The sequence below is a fragment of the Myotis lucifugus genome, unplaced genomic scaffold (assembly GCF_000147115.1).
Source record: "Myotis lucifugus unplaced genomic scaffold, Myoluc2.0 scaffold_180, whole genome shotgun sequence".
Taxonomy (NCBI): Eukaryota; Metazoa; Chordata; class Mammalia; order Chiroptera; family Vespertilionidae; genus Myotis; species Myotis lucifugus.
Window position 1 is genome coordinate 2,177,255 of NW_005871228.1, and position 16,220 is coordinate 2,193,474.

The 16,220-nt window shown below is 49.3% G+C and overlaps 1 protein-coding gene across 1 annotated transcript in view; it reads right to left on the minus strand.

Annotated features, from left to right (window-relative positions):
• Nucleotides 1-693: 693 nt before the first annotated feature.
• Nucleotides 694-16,220, minus strand: part of CCDC180 (coiled-coil domain containing 180) — a 47,027-nt gene continuing 31,500 nt past the window's right edge. The window contains 13 exon segments of the mRNA XM_023760343.1: nt 694-876; nt 2,253-2,388; nt 3,107-3,212; nt 5,331-5,442; nt 5,906-6,043; nt 6,596-6,756; nt 10,003-10,144; nt 10,922-10,988; nt 11,097-11,174; nt 13,141-13,265; nt 13,267-13,390; nt 13,687-13,859; nt 15,250-15,369. Coding sequence (XP_023616111.1) covers nt 748-876; nt 2,253-2,388; nt 3,107-3,212; nt 5,331-5,442; nt 5,906-6,043; nt 6,596-6,756; nt 10,003-10,144; nt 10,922-10,988; nt 11,097-11,174; nt 13,141-13,265; nt 13,267-13,390; nt 13,687-13,859; nt 15,250-15,369 — 1,611 coding nt within the window. The 3' untranslated portion in view covers nt 694-747.

The following is a 16,220-nucleotide window of genomic DNA, read 5'->3' on the forward strand; positions in this document are numbered from 1 at the left end:
CAGGAGTGTACGGTGTCGGGGAAGGAATCCGAGCGCCCTGTCCAAGTGACGTAGAAAGCTACCGACAAATGAGATCTGGCATGGTGGGGCCACTTAGAGAGAAAGAAGAGAAAGTCGACAAGGCAGACAGCAGGATGGAGGTTTCCGGAGAGAATGACCTGAGTCTCCTGGGATTAGATCGGCCCTTAGGAAAATTAAGGAGGCCTAGCAGACATTTTCCAAGATGCTGTCCTTCCGTCAGGCACGTTGCCAGGCAGACATACAGTCAACACTGGATTAATTCTTCACTGGTTCTAGGAATCAGGGCATGGCTGCAAGTACAATCCTCGTTTTGTTTTATGTAAAATATACTCTTTTCCAAATTATTTCATCTTCCAAGATGAAGCACCAAGCATGACTTTTGTTAGTTATTTGCTTCAAAGTACTGGTCGCTGTTGTAAGTGACCTATTCCTCTTACCCGCCATCCCTGCTAACCACATGGAACTCCTCCGTTCACCTCCGTCTTCCTCATTGGAACTGGTGTCCATGGGGGCAGGGACCACATCCTGCCCTGGCCACAGATGAAGCTACAGTGCTGGGTACAGAGCAGGAATGACGGATAGATGGATGGATGCGTGCATGCATGCATGGGTAGACAGATAGATGGACAGACAGGCAGGTGGACGATGGATAGACAGAGACGGATGGGGAGGTCAAGAAGCAGTTCCTACAAAAGGAGCCTTTATTGGGGTGAGTTGAGGGCCTCGCTAGTACAGGCTCTGGAGGGTTTCCACGGATCTCTTCCAGCTGTTCTTCCAGCGCTGGGCCTCGTTCACCTGCACTGTGTTCTCGTCCTGGATCTTCTTCAACTCCTCTTCAAACAATGCCAAATATTTCTAGGAGCGAGGCAGCAGGAAGAGGCCGCATGAGGAGGGGCTTCTGGACTCTGTGCTCTAGAGCAGTGGTCGGCAAACTGCGGCTCGAGAGCCACATGCGGCTCTTTGGCCCCTTGAGTGTGCCTCTTCCTAAGCCTTAGGAGTACCCTAATTAAGTTAATAACAATGTACCTACCTATATAGTTTAAGTTTAAAAAATTTGGCTCTCAAAAGAAATTTCAATTGTTGTACTGTTGATATTTGGTTCTGTTGACTAATGAGTTTGCGGACCACTGCTCTAGAGGAACACTGCAAACTGCTGGCTGCTAGCTTTAACCCACCCCCGGTACTGGCAAGAGTTCCACCAGTCATTTCTCATGTATTTGCCCAACAACCAATCAGGCAGGTCTGATTGTTCAATAGATGGGGAAACTGAGGCTCCGACTGAGCCTTGCCTGGCATCACCCGGCTAGAAAGAGACTAAGCAAGGACCAGGACCCCAGTCTACCAGACTATGGACTCTGCACTTCTTGCTAACTGCTGCCCACCCTGTGACCTTCCTGGGGCTGCGGGGTCCTGGCTTCCTCGGGAGGCCAAGCCCTCTAGGCTTCAAGCCCTCGCTGAGCTCAGCAGGCAGAGCCGGGGTCCCCTCTGCCTGGGGCTTGGCATGGTAGCTGCGTCAGGGCGGCCCTGGGCACAGTAGGCTTTCCCAATACCAGGGTCAGCATATCTCTGGGCAGGAAAAGGTTTCTCTCTGGGCACCAGGACCAAAGGTCCACACATCTTCAGAGCTGAGAGGGCCCACAGGTGGCATCCAGGTGTGGCCTCTTCTTCACACAGGCCCCCTGGGTGTCTGACAGGCACTCGGTTTTAACCCTGACTCTGCCACTCTGTAGTGGCATCTGGGGGGCCTCTCTTTAAGCCTCAGTGTCCTCATCAGTAACATGGGACAATTCTACCTTCCTCATGGGGCTGTTACAAGGACTCAATGAGATGCCTCATGTTGAGAACAGACACTGTCAGCCGTTCCACCCACTGCTCCCAGGGCCTCCCTGCCTCTGACCGACTCTGGCCCCTTGTTCCTCTGAGAAGCCTTCCTCTCCCCGCAGTCTGGGTGGGGGGTGACCTCTGCTGGGCTCCTGCTGTACTGGGCTCACGCCATCAGACTCACGCTATCCCTGGGACTGGACATGACCAGCGGCTCACGTCCTTGTGTCTGAGCACATCGACTGTCCTGAGTGTTGACCCTGTGCTCTGGGGCACCCTGACGTGTGCCATCGGCTCCATGGCCACAGGCCAGGGCACTGTGATGGGAAGCTGTCTCCTTCCCCAGCCAGCCCAACGGGGCTGCTGTGCGTCCCTCGGGCGCGCCAGTCCCCGCCCGCCTCTCCACTCACCAGGTAGACATCATCTCGGGCTTCCACGGTCGCCAGGTGGCCCAGCGTTGTTTTGAGGGTGGTGATGGATGGGGTTTTCCGGAGGAGAATCTCGTTTTGGATGGTGACTTCGGTGGGTTTGATTCCAGGCCACTTCCTACAAACAAACATGCACGTAAAAGCCCCGCAGGCTTGCCTTCACCATTTGCGGTGCACCCTCTAACCCTGGTGGGGAGATGAGCATTTCTTTAAATGTCTTCATTAAAAGAAAGCCCCTTCTGATCATTTAACGTTAAGCTTCTTCAAGCTCTTTTTTGTATTTTCATCCGTGTGAAAAGTTTAAATCCATGTGAATCGACAACCCTGGGCTCTGCCTGGGCAGAGGCATGGCACACCTCTCCTTGTTTCCTACGTCTGGGCCCTCGTTTACGCCTCAGACAGCCAGCCAGGTGGCAGCCGCAGGCTCCTGCTCCATTTTTCCCACTGCGCTGTAAGAGGTGCTGCTAAGAACGAAGCTGGGCAAGTCACTCCTTCCTTCTTCGTGAGTGACATTCTTGGGGCACAGGAACGAGCACTTTGACAGCTCTTGTTACACATTCTCAGTGCCACCAGCAACCCTAGAATTTGCCTCACGGTGGGAAAGGCCTCCTTTTCTTTGTGGGCCCCTGTGTAGATCCTAACGGCCACTGAGTTCTCAGTATGTGCCAGGGGCACTCCAATCTCATTTAACGTTCTCTTCATAATACCATAGAAGGTAGGCTGCCACGCCCATTTCACAGATGAGAAAACTGAGGCACAGAGCATAGGGTTATTCCATAGCACTGCCCCCAGCAAAGACAGCCATTCTTGGTATACCTCCCGTTCGTGGCTCTCACCTGCTGCCCCGTTCGATCAGAGGCTTCTCACTCTCTTCCTCCAGGGATAGCCCAGCAAGTTTCCTCCGAATGAGAATTGATGTTTTCTGTTTAGGGGGCTCCATCTCTGGCAGGCAAGAGACAGGTTACTGACCGAGGCCTTGTCCACAGCCTGAGATCAAGCCCCTCCCCCCCCACCTCTGGCCTTAGAGAAATGAGGGCCTCACTCCCCTTCTCCCCACTTGGAGTCTCCCATGGGAGGTAGAGCTCCTCCCGCAGAAAAGCTGACTGCACCAGATAGTAGGCTGTATTCTTCCTTTTTAAAAAAAGATTTTTAATTGATTCTGAGAGAGGGAGGAAGGGTCAGGGAGAGAGAGAAAAAGTCGACGTGAAAGCGAAACATGGATTGGCTGCCTTCTGCACATCCCCCAACCTGGGATCAAGCCCACAACCCAGGCATGTGCCCTGACTGGGAACCAATCCAGCAACCTTTTGGTCCCCTGGATGATGCCCAACCAACTGAGCCACACTAGCCAGAGCTGTAGGCTGCATTCTTAAGTTTCTTTGTAATTCATATTGAATTTATTATTTTACTATAATGAATATTTACTGTCTTTGTAATACAAAAACTTTAATAAGGATAATATATTTTAATTACTTAATAGATTAGTGATAAATGAATAATACTTAAGATGTGATTTAAGTGTTTCCATAGCTATAAAAGTAATATGCACATTATAAAAATTTTAAACATCCCTAACCTGGGAAAAAAAAAAAAGATTTCAGAAGTCTCTGGTAATCCCAGCCACCAGAGGGGATCATTGTCAACAGTCTGGTACTATCTCTCAGGCTCTGTCTTTCATTCTCTCTCTCTCACACACACATGAATTCATATATATATATATAGTGTGTGTGGGTTTTGAATGGGATCATAGAAAAGTACTCACTGTCTACTTGTGTTTTCACATAACAGTATTTCTTCCTGCCTTTCCACATTAGCACATATAGACCATTAAACACACTTTAATAGCTGAACAGCAGTCATTGTACATTTCAGCCATAATTTATGTATCCAATCCCTTATAACTAGATATTAGTATTGTTCCCAATTCTTTGCAATGTTAGTGTTGTGATGAATATGCTTTAAAATATGTCCTTGAAAAACTGTGCAACTATTTCTGTTGGATAAATTCCTAGAGCAACAACTGCCAGGTCAAAATTAAGAACTGTGACCGGTAAAAGGAAGAGAAAAGGGAATTTTGACAGGTACTGACAGCGGGTTGCCCCCGAGAGCGGTAGCAGTGTTACCCTTCTCCCAGGGTCTCTGTGGCACTTGGGCTTCCTCACAGTCTCACCAGGGCTAGTTGCCACCAAACGTAAAAGCCTTGCAAGGCTGTTGGTGAAAATGGATATATTCATAATGTTCATATTTGCATTTTTTGTCATCAGTAAAGTTAAGCATTTGTTACATTTGTTACAGTAATTCACTGGCCATGTGAATTACTTCTCTTTTGAATTGCATGTGTTTGTCTTTTGTCTCTTTTTACAAATTTGACCTGGTAGAGTTCTTTGTACCACAGAGATGTTGGGCTTTTCTCTGACTTTTAGATAGTAGGAATATTTTTCCAGTTTGTGGTTTGTCTTTTCATCTTTCAACAGTTTCCCTTGTTTTTTGTTTTGTTTTGTTTTGTTTTTGCCACAGAGAAGTGCCAGCCTATATTACTATATATATATTAATTTCAGAGAGGAAAGGAAAGGGAGAGAGATAGAAACATCAATGATAAGAGAGAATCATTGATCGGCTGCCTCCTACACCCCCCCCCCTTATTGGGGATCAAGTCCACAACCCAGGCATGTGCCCTGACCAGGAATCGAACTGTGACCTCTTAGTTCATAGGTCAACGCTCAACCACTGAGCCACGCCAGCCGGGCTCAGCCATTTCCTTTATGGTTTCTGGCTGCCATCTCATAGTTAGGAAAGCTGTCCCTACTCCAAGATTATGAAAATATTCACTAGTAGAGTTTCATTTTCTACATGTAATTGTTGACCCATTTGGGATTTGTTTTTTAATTTAAAAAAAAAAGTTATTTCTCATGAAAACAAACAAAAAGTCATCAGTCCCCTCGGTGGAGAATCTGTGTTCATTCTGGTGGAGTTGGGGAAAGGCAGAAATCCCGCATGGCCCATCAGCTTTTGTCTCGCCAATGCCCTGCGGCCAGGACACAGGGCTGTAGTGCCACTTACTTGCAACCTGGACATCATCGACGATGACCACTTCATCCAGCTGCAGCAGGAACTTCTCGGTGAAGCTGGCCAAGCTGGTTATGAATAACCGGCCGCACTTCCTGATGCATTCCTGGAGGAAACACGGGGAGCGCCGTTGGTAGCAGAGAACCTTGCCTCCGACAGCAGGCTGAGGGAGGACTTGGGGAGCCAGCGGGTAACAAGACAAAGCCACACGTCAATGATAGCCAAGGTAACTGACATTTGGTCCTCAGCCAGGAGACCTCTCCCAAGAGGTGACTTGGCTTGAAGGTAGGAAATGATTCCGAAATGGCCAAGGGACAATTCACCAAAGAAGAAATAAAACTAGACGTGGATTGTGGGGGGAAAGTCCTCATTAATAATTTTGTAAATAATTAATCTAGAAATTAAGAGATACAAGTCACAAACGGCCAATACTGACCATCCCCACCTGTAAAACCCGCCCACTTTCATCTCCTGACGTGGCCAGGGTGTCGGCACAAAGCCGTGCTCCGTGCTGGTGCCGGGCTGTCAGTGGGGTCATCTCTCTGGAGGGAATTGATGGCACCACTGACCTCCAGCTTCTCCTTGGTGCTCATAATCACGCTGTCCAATTCTTTCTGTCGTTTCTCTTCCATGAGACACAGAGACTCCATTTGTTTTGAATGTATAGGGTGTCCAAGATTTGGATGAAGACTCTGGGCATTTTTATCCTTCAATTTAAAAAAATCCAGAAATCAGCAGGAATTTCAACCACGCTGTCTTGAGGTCAGGACCAAAAAGTCACTGGCCTAGGTCCTCTGCCAGTGATGGCAATGGCCAGACTGGTGTGTGTTCTGACCAGGGTGTGTGAAGGGCCATGAGTGGGCAGAAAAGGCAAGATAGGGGCCTGGCTGGAGCTGACTCTGAGGGGCGGGGGAGGGCGAGCTGAGCACCTGCCCAAGCACGATCCAGGCTTTGGTTCAATGAGAGGGACAACTCATGGCTGGGAGACCAGGGAGACAATCATTGCTGATCTCAATGACAATGGCCGCACATAACCCAGCTGACCCACCCAACAAGGAGTTCACTGAATGACTTCACGGAAGAAGCTGCCGGTTCCACTCCCATTCCCCCAATGCCTTGTGTCCCCAGTCCCCATGCAACAATCCCAAGCCTGGCCCATCACCTTCCCTGGGACGCAGTTCTTCCCATGCCCTGCATCCATCTCTGCTCGCCCAGGGCCCCTGAACCTGGAGAGGAAGGGCAGGTCCTGGAGCCCCCACCTTCCTTTTCTCCAGTTGCTTGTGATAATTCAAGAACTGTTCCCGGATCTCTCTGGTGGAGGTGCAAAGTTTTTGCCAGTTGTTCTCCTTGAAATTTTCCATCACCAGCCAACACATCTGGGGCAGCAGCTCTTCGAACCTCCGCATCTGGGCGCGTAATTCTGTAGACATTGGGGAGGAGAGGCCAGGGGGGAGGACAGAACAGAGCCCCGTTGCTGAGGGGGTCTCTCCAACCAAGGCCCGAAGCAGTTTCCCAGAGAGAGAGACTTGGTCTTCGATGAGGTAATACCTATTTCATCAAAAGGGGCCCTGTGGCCAAACTAGTGTAGAGAAAACTACTACAGCATAAAAGTTCCAAAGACTTTTCTCTTCTAAACTCTGCAGGGCTTTTCGGCTCATTTAAAATAACATTATATCTTTAAGCATTGTCTCATCCATTCCCTCTTTAAATATCGTCTTCACTCTAGTCTCCTGCCTGTCCTCTCGGACTTCTAAATAGCTATATGTTAGATCTGCTCTTTCCTCCATCTCTCTTCACCTTTCTTCCCAAATCTCATCTGTTTTTCTGTGTTGCATTTTGGAGGTTTTCTTTGCATCTACGTGCCAGTTTACTAATTTCACCTCCACCAATGAATAATATGGTTGTAAAGCCATTTATAATTTTTAAGTTTCAACTATTTATTTCTCAAATATAGTTCTATTTGGTTCTCTTTCATTTCTACTTGGCCATTTTCATAATCTCTTGCTCCTTACTCATTTTTCCAATTTCCTCTTTTATTTGACTCTAATAAATGCATGCTTTTTTGTTTTCTGTTTGATATGTTAAATATATAAAGTCCTTACTGGCCTCATCCTGCCGTCTACCTCATGTTCAAGATACCTTTTTTTCCGTGTGTGTGTGTGTGTGTGTGTGTGTGTGTGTGTTTTGTTTGTTTATTTTTACCGTGAGCTCTTTTTCTGGGCTTTTTATTTTGGGGAATCCTTGGAGGCCTGAATTGAAGGTGGATTTTACTAAAGAAGATTTGTAGCCCTAACTGGTTTGGCTCAGTGGATAGAGCGTCGGCCTGTGGACTGAAAGGTCCCAGGTTCCATTCCTGTCACGGGCATGTACCTTGGTTGCGGGCACATCCCTAGTAGGGGGTGTGCAGGAGGCAGCTGATGGATGTTTCTTTCTCATCAATGTTTCTAACTCTCTATCCCTCTCCCTTCCTCTCTGTAAAAAAATCAATAAAATATATATTTTTTAAAAAAGAAGATTTGTAGTGTCTGTATTAAACAAGCATCTGGCACAACTAACTCACGATCATTTTCAGCTAAAGTATCAGTGAGAGTCCTTTTGGATGCTCCACAGAAAGTTAAATTCAGGTTTAGCTCGGTGTGACTTCAAGTTTAACAACCACATTGGGGCTGGCTTATAGGTGTGGATTCTCATTGGAGTTTTTCTTCTCCTTTACCCAGCACCAAGGTTTTTAATAAGACAGTTTGGGCTGTAGGAGTGGGAGGGGTGGTTTTTGTCTCGTTCACCTTACTCTGTAGGTAGAGCCCTAGTGTCCTTTCGGACTTTCCACCCTGGGAGGTCCAGGCTTTGTCTCCTGTTCCCAATGCCCTGAAGGCCATGAAACCAGAGGCTTAAATTCACCTGGGAGTCAGCAAAGTCCTTAGGGCAAGAGCCAAAATTACTGCTCAATTTATCTCTCAGAGTTCCTATTTTGTTTACATCTGGGGCCTGTGTTTCTTGCTTCACAGTTAGCTCGATGCATTTAAAAGATTTCATCACAAACACATTATATCCAGCATTTTTACACCTTTTCACTGGGAGAGTTGGTCAGATACCTGGACTCCCAAACTGTAAGAAATGGAAGTGAACATTTACTGTGAACGGAGAATCTTCCAGAGACGCACATAATCGGCAGCATTTCCCAAGCCCATTCGACCATGGGACCTTCACTTTATGGAAGAGCATATAGAACGGAGTTCTCCTGGGGAAATGCTGAGCTAGAGAAATGAGATGCTGCCTGCAGTGTCTATTCCAGTCGTTGCACAGCCACAGTAACGAGAGCCACAGCAGACTGTTTTCCCCTGCACATGGCAAGTCTGTGCGAGGGGTTTCATCCTCAAAAAAGCCTTGCATCGTGGGTTTTACGGACGAGGAAACTGAGGCTCATAGAGGCCAGGTGGCTTGGTCAAGGTCATACAGCTGGAAGATGGTCTGACCATCCCCTAATCCTCTCCCTCTTCTATCCATGCTGCCTCTCCACCAACACATGCTGCCTCTCCACCAACACAGCAGGCCTCTAATGGGCCCTCAGGTTCCCTGACTTACAAGAGGAATAACTAGGACTTACGACTGCATAAAACACACATGACTATGGATGAAGATGCAGAGGTACATGGAGAAATCGGCAAGAGGGGGGTAAAGGAGTTTCCACAACTCCTTTAAGTCATAATAATGACTTATTATATTACATATAACAATAAATGTAAATGGCAAGATGTATCTACCTGCCTATTTTCATATCCCTGTTCTCCAGGGGGCATTCTCTACTGAGTTCATCCCAGCCTAGCCCAGCCCAGGCCAGGCATGCAGTAAGCACCGTGGAAGGATTCTTCAAGTGATTAAACACAGTCACCATATGACCCAGCAATCCCATTCCTAGTCATACACCCCAGAGAAATGAATACCTATGTCCACACAAAAACATGTACATGAATGTTCATAGCAGCATTATTCACAATAGCCAAAACACAGAAACAATCAAATACCCATAAATGAATGAGCAGATAAACAAAATGTGGTACAAGCAGACAATGGACTATGATTCAGCCATTAAAAGGAATGAAGTGCTGATACACACAATAACTTGGATGAACTGTTAACACATTGTGCAAAATGAAAGGACCCAGTCGCAAAAGACCACATACTACATGATTCCATTCATATGAAAGTTAAGAACCGGAAACTCGATAGAGACAGAAAGTAGATTAGTGGTCGCCTAGGGCTGGGAAAGTGATGAGGGACCGGGGGTTCTAAACCTGACAGTGCTGATGGTTGCACAACTCTCACTAAATCCATTAAATTGTACACTTTAAATGAGTGAATGAGATGCAGGTGAATATCTCAATAAAGCTGTCGAAAATATCTGTGCAATGAACAAAGCATCGTTAGTTATAGAAATCACCACACATCCCCAAATAAGGGGCCTTTTGGGAGGAGGCATTGTTATTTCCCCCAGCTAAATCTGACGAAGGTTTTAATTCTAAGATGTCAACTTTTCATGGAGAGGCTCCTCTGACTCACCTGGTGACCCCCAGGTCAGAAGGTAACATCCAGACCCCGAGGCCCAGGTCTAGCTCAGGCAGTGGCTGCGTGCCACACCGGGGCCCGCCTGCCGGCCGGCCGCACCCACCTATGAGGCAGGAGTTGTGGTAGTCGTCCGTCTGGTTCTGGTACTCCAGGATCTTCTTGCAGACGTTCTCCACACACTGCTCCAAGGTATCAGACATGCAGTCGGGCCTGGTGACTGAGCGCTTCTCCCTGCGGTAGAACTCCTGCAAGAGAAGGTTGGTGGCGTGTGGGTGAGGACCCTCGCCATGGGACTCTGGTCCGCGATCCTGGCATCCTCCTCCCTGCTCTCAGCACCGCCTAGCCTTCACTCCTGCGGTCCCCTGTGCTGGTGACCCTTGCTCTGTCTGTCCTTTTCACCACTGCTGGTGTCACAGGGCTATGCAAGGCCCAAGAGAGGGGATGGCACAATTCTATTTATCCTTCAAGGCCAGTATGGAATCTCTCTTCAATGACAGGGCTGAGGGCTGACTATGACGCGCCACGCTGGTTACCAGACTGAGGGCCACCAGTATGGATGATCCGAAGCTCCTCCTCCGAAGGACTCACAGCCCAGCGGGAGGCAGACAGGAAAATGCACAGACACTCCTGTGTGGAGCGTGTGCTGAAACCGGGTACCGAGCAGTTCCTGTTGGAGGACCCCCCGCTGACATGTCCCGCCTGTCTCCCTGTGGTGCCGCCATGTCTGTCACCCTCCTGCTGGGCACTGGCCCCAGCGACAGAGATGGGCTTGCTCCTCTGGGCAGACCCAGTACCTGAATACAGTTAGTGTCCAAGAAATGTTTAGGTCTGAATAAATGGCTAAATGAATGAATGAATGAGGTTTAGCTGGGTAACCATGGTCATGGGGGCTGGAACTCCTTTTCCCCAGTTTCACCCACAGGGCCCTTATCAGCAGAATGCAGGAGGCAGGAGCAGCTGGGGGGCATGCGGCCAGTGGCTGGCAGAGGGGCAGGCAGAGGCTTGTGGGCTACAGCTCTCACCTCTATGACATTCATCAGATGCTCATTGATATCCCAGAGGAGGGTCAGGATGACCCCTTTAAAATCCCTGCAACAAACATGAGATGGATTCCTCAACGGAGTCAGGTTTAGCTAGCGCCCCTAGAGGGACACAACAGGTTAAAATGTAGTTAAAGGAAAAGGCGCTGTCACTTACTCGGCCTGAATACGTGGCTTGTCCCAGAGCACCTGGTACCGTCTGTCTATTCTGTTGGGCTTGGTAAACCGTGTGACACTGTGGGACAAAGGTGAGTCAGTCCTCCGGAGGCCGGGGACAGACAGGCATATCTGAGCCTGCGGGAGCCCCACCTCCCTGTAGGCTACCTGCTTCCCACGTTTGGGGCTGAATCCTTCAAAATGCCTCTCTACTCCTCAACAGTTCTGGAGACAACCTTACTGTGGAAATGAAGCCCTACTGCTGAATCCTACCCAAGGCCACTGAGAAGGGGGAAGGGAGCCAGGTGCTCGGCCTGCAAATTTGTATCCTTGCTACCCTGTGTGAGCCCCCAAAGAAAAGTGGGTTGAGCCACATATAGGGTTGCAAGATTTTCAAACAAAAAAACAACGCCCCCATTTAAACTTGAATTTCATATAAGCGACGAATGATTTTTTTAGTGTATTTCTCATGCTATATTTGGGACATACTTACACTAAAAATATTACATGTTTTTCTGAAACTCAAATTTAACTGGGCATCCTGAATTTTCATCAGGCAGCCCTAGCATCATGGATTTCATTTTGTAGCCTAAACAAAAGTGTCTGTAATAATCGGCCCCCAAATGACCAGGAATTGGTTAATAGGTGACAGCTTTCCAAAGTTTTGTCCTTGTTTCCAACTTAAAACCAAACAGAGAAAAACCAAACATACTCCCCTAACCAATCATATCGGATGCCCCGCAGCTGCCCTCCTCCCACTTCCCATGCCAACAGCTTCCAATCAGATACACCCAAAGCCCTCCCTCTTCTCCACTATAAAGCTTTTCCACTCCTCTGCCTGCCTTTGAGTCTCCGCTAAAATGCAAGTGACATGGCCGACTCCCTTGCTGTCGCAAGTTCTGAGTAAATAGCCTTTGCTTTTCTCATTTGGTTGATCTTTGTTTACTTCTGCATTGCAGATGGCCCGAGTGTTTAAAAAGACCTTCTGGAGGTATGCAAAGCCATAGTTTCCTCACCACCGCTTGCTCAAAACCAGGAATTAAACCCCATTAATGAGGGCTCACAGAAGACCACGAAAGTTTGTGGCCTGCTCTCCCCCTTCTGTAAAAGCCATGTTGGGTGTTAGCCAGACCTCATGCTCACTGAGCCATGAGTCTAATCCAGGGGTGGGCAAACTTTTTGACTCGAGGGCCACAATGGGTTCTTTTTTTTTTTTTTTTTAAATATATATATTTTATTGATTTTTTACAGAGAGGAAGGGAGAGAGATAGATAGTTAGAAACATCGATGGTAGAGAAACATCGATCAGCCGCCTCCTGCACATCTCCCACTGGGGATGTGCCCGCAACCCAGGTACATGCCCTTGACCGGAATTGAACCGGGACCTTTCAGTCCGCAGGCCGACGCTCTATCCACTGAGCCAAACCGGTTTCGGCCACAATGGGTTCTTAAACTGGACCGGAGGGCCGGAACAAAAGCATGGATGGAGTGTTTGTGTGAACTAATATAAATTCAAAGTAAACATCATTACATAAAAGGGTACGGTTTTTTGTTTTTGTTTTTGTTTTTTTTTTAGTTTTATTCATTTCAAACGGGCCGAATCCGGCCCGCGGGCCGTAGTTTGCCCACGGCTGGTCTAATCACTCCAACACAGCATAGTGGGCAGAGCACATGGCTGGAAGGCAGAGGCCCAGACTCCTCCTAAGGTTCTGTGATGTCACCCAAAGAAAGCCATTTCCAGGGTCCAGCTTTCTGTTCAGTATGATGTGCGTGGGAAGGTAGAGGGCTTGGATCCACCAGCCATCACCTTGGGCACCACTGAATTCTCAGACAGGCTCTCTAAGAGGGAATGAGCGCAGATATGACCAAAACCAGCATCAGAGCTGGACCCTCACTGTGTCCCTTGGAGTCTTGAAGCTGTGGGCACAGGCGGCACATCCTGATGACAGACTCTGGTAAAGTAACAGGGTGGTCTCTGGCCTCCATTTAGGGAGACAAGGTTGGGGTCTGGGAAGGGGAGATCTTGGGCAGCCCAGCGTCCCTACCTCGCTACGGAGGTGGCAATGGCACTGGACAAGGTCTTTGCAGAGTGTTCTCCCTGGTTCCGGTGTCGCTTGAAGCCTTTGGGTGACAATCGCCCAGGACAAGAACAGAGGACCCCAGGTGAGTATGGACCAGGTGGCACCATTGGCTTCCCCACTGCCAGTGCCCTGCGACTCACAGGCCTGCTTGCTTTTACCTGTCGGCCATCGAGTTTTATCACCTGGGAAAACTGAGAATCTTGAGTCCTGAAATCTGAAACCAAAGAAAGGATGTGAGGTTTTTCCCAGCGACCATGAGCACAGCTCATGCCAGACACTGGGCACCACCCCGGTTAGCACACAACACAACAGGACTTCATCCTATCATGAGCCCCATTGTAGAGGAGAAAACGGAGGCTCTGACAGGAGAGGTCCCTTGCTTAAGATCACAGGCTTTCAGGGGTGGGCTCCCATGGGAACCCAGTGTGTGTGACTCCAAAGCCAGTTCCTGAAGGCTCAGGGCATGGGCCCCGGTGGCAGGGCCCTGGAGTGCACCCCAGGGCCACTCACTGCAGGATCTTCTTGACCACATCGATAGCTGGGTCTTCAATCATGGGCCTCCCCATGCGGCTTGGCTGGACAAAGGACTCAGGGGTGACCACATCTACCTTGGCCTCCTCTTCAAGGGCTTCTGAAGACACCAGGACGTCACTCTCGTTGTCCAAGTCAGTTAAGGTGCTGCTCTGCAGGCCAGAGAGAAAGGCCCAGCCTAGGTGCCAGGGAGGCAGATAGGCTGGGTTCACACTCCAGCACCACTTTGCTCAGGTGCTGCAGCTGGAGGCCAGCTGACTGACCATGTTGAGCCTCTACTTTCCCATTTATAAAACAGTAACGGTCACATCTCTTTTGGAGGGCCACTCACTCATGCATGCATGCCAACTTTCAACAATGTTCCCTGAGTGCCTGCTCTCTGCAAGGCTCTGCCTGGGTCCCTGGACATGGAGTGAAGAGGCCACATGGGCCCTTGCCCTCATGGACCTTAAAGTCTAGTCAGAGAGACAGACATTTAATACATATCAAGTAAATGTTTGGTCACAATGGGGACCAGTACTGTAAAGGAAAAGATCCAGTGTCTTCTATGAGACTGAGGGTCATGGACCTGTAAGGCTGGCCTGTGGGTGTTCCCAGGCAATGTTTTTAACTAACAGATGAACGCATGGATGGGTGAGTCGCCAACTCCCCCTTGAGGTGGACCTTAGAGAAAGGGTCAGAGTGGTGGCTCACAATGAGAGTTCAGTGACACTGTCCCCTCCTTTATTCCGAGTCATGACACTGCAGTGGGCTGTAAGAGGGAAGGCCCCAGCTGGACTTCTAAGCTTTTCAGGAGCAGCAGTGGTGGCGCGATGGAGGCTTAGTGTTGATGGTGTGGTGGGAAGAGCCTCCCCTTAGAAGGAAAGGCTGGTTCAAAACCTGGCAGGGTTTGAGGGTAACTAGGGGTGCCCATTTATGCTGCCAGAGACTGCTATATAAGTCTGATGAAAGTGACATCTTGGGGGGGGGCAAAGTAGCATCTTGGGGATACCAGGAAAATGAAGAGGCCATGGAGGGTGGACTGCACAGGTTGCTGCATGGGCCTGATTTCACCCAGAGGGCAGGAGAGTGACAGTCACAGTGGCCTTTTCTAGGGTTTGGTCTGGCTGCAGCTCAGGAAACGGATCATGGAAGGAAGTGAGAAGCTAAAGACAGCCAGGGGGGCAAGAGACCAGGGGATTTGGATGAGGTGGTAGGGTGGGTAGAGAGAAGCTGGTGGCCGCTCATGGGTTTGGGTGGGAAGGAAGAGGCTGAAAAGTGAGGCTCCCTGAGAGCTGGTGGGTGGAGTGAGCAGAGGGCCCTGATGGGGGAGAGGAGGTGGTATCAGGAGGTGAGGGATCCTCTAAGAGACCAATGCAGGGAAGTGGCCCATCTTGGATTTGGACCCAGATCTGAGTGCACAGCCTGTGGCCTTTCCAAGGCACCCCATCGGCCTGATGTCCAGCAGGGGCCTGGGAGCGCCCTCCTCCCTTGGGCTTTGCTGAGCCCTGCATTCTCCAATAGCTCACCCCCACTTCCCCGCCACCCCGTTCCATGCCTTACAGCAAACACCACTTGAGTTATAGACGCGTGCTTCCGCTTGCAGTTGAGGTACTGAATCCTCTGGCTCAGTTTTTCTTTCCAAGTTTGTATGAAGCCATGGAAGTCCTCAGTGACCACTACCTAGTGAGAACATGGGAGAAGAAAGCCGCAGGAAGCAGGCTGCAGGAGGGCGGGCCGGTTCCATCTGAATCTCAGGAAGGGGAGCTGGCTGGTGAGAATGCCTCTTGGCTGGATGGAGGCCCCTCACTTGCAGGAAGGGCTCTGGGGGAGTGGCTGACGCTCCCAGGCTGCTGCACTGGGACAGCAGCTCCTTCAGCGGCTAGGGCATTGGGAGTTCCACTGCCGGGTCTACAGATTTGTTCTCGGCAAGTGATTTCAATATACTTGACTCAGTCTCCCCATCTGCATGATGGGGACAGGGAATGCTTCCCTAGGATTTCTCCTGGATCTTAACACGCTAGGTTCAGAAGGAAATGTTTGGCCCCAGATGGCAAGGGTGTGCAGAAGTGAAATGACCACAACTTTCTGGAGGGGCATCTCCAGGACAATGTCACATGCACACAGCGCCAGAGTAGCAATCCCACGGCCCATGCCCCTCGGGTGTGTAGGAGAGCGCAGTGAGGTGCCGGGGACATATAGAAACATCGGCATCCAGATATAGGAGTCATGAGTGCCTCTGCAGGAAATGAGAACATGAGTGGTGTGTGTTCTCCACTCTGCTTTGTGGATGTTGGAACTTTTTTCAAGAAGCATGTGTTACTCTGCAAGAAAAATCAATAAAGACAGAAAAAATAAATGTCCTCTATTGTTAGACAATGAAACCTTAATCAGTCGCTGAAATGAAAGAGAAAGGACTCTCTCATTGGACTCTAGCTGCCGGCCTGGGATTAAGTAGGGAGGCTCCAAGGCCCCTCGTGCTGGAGAAATCTTGACCGTGTAAGTGTATTTCCAGATTATGATGCCAGCATGAG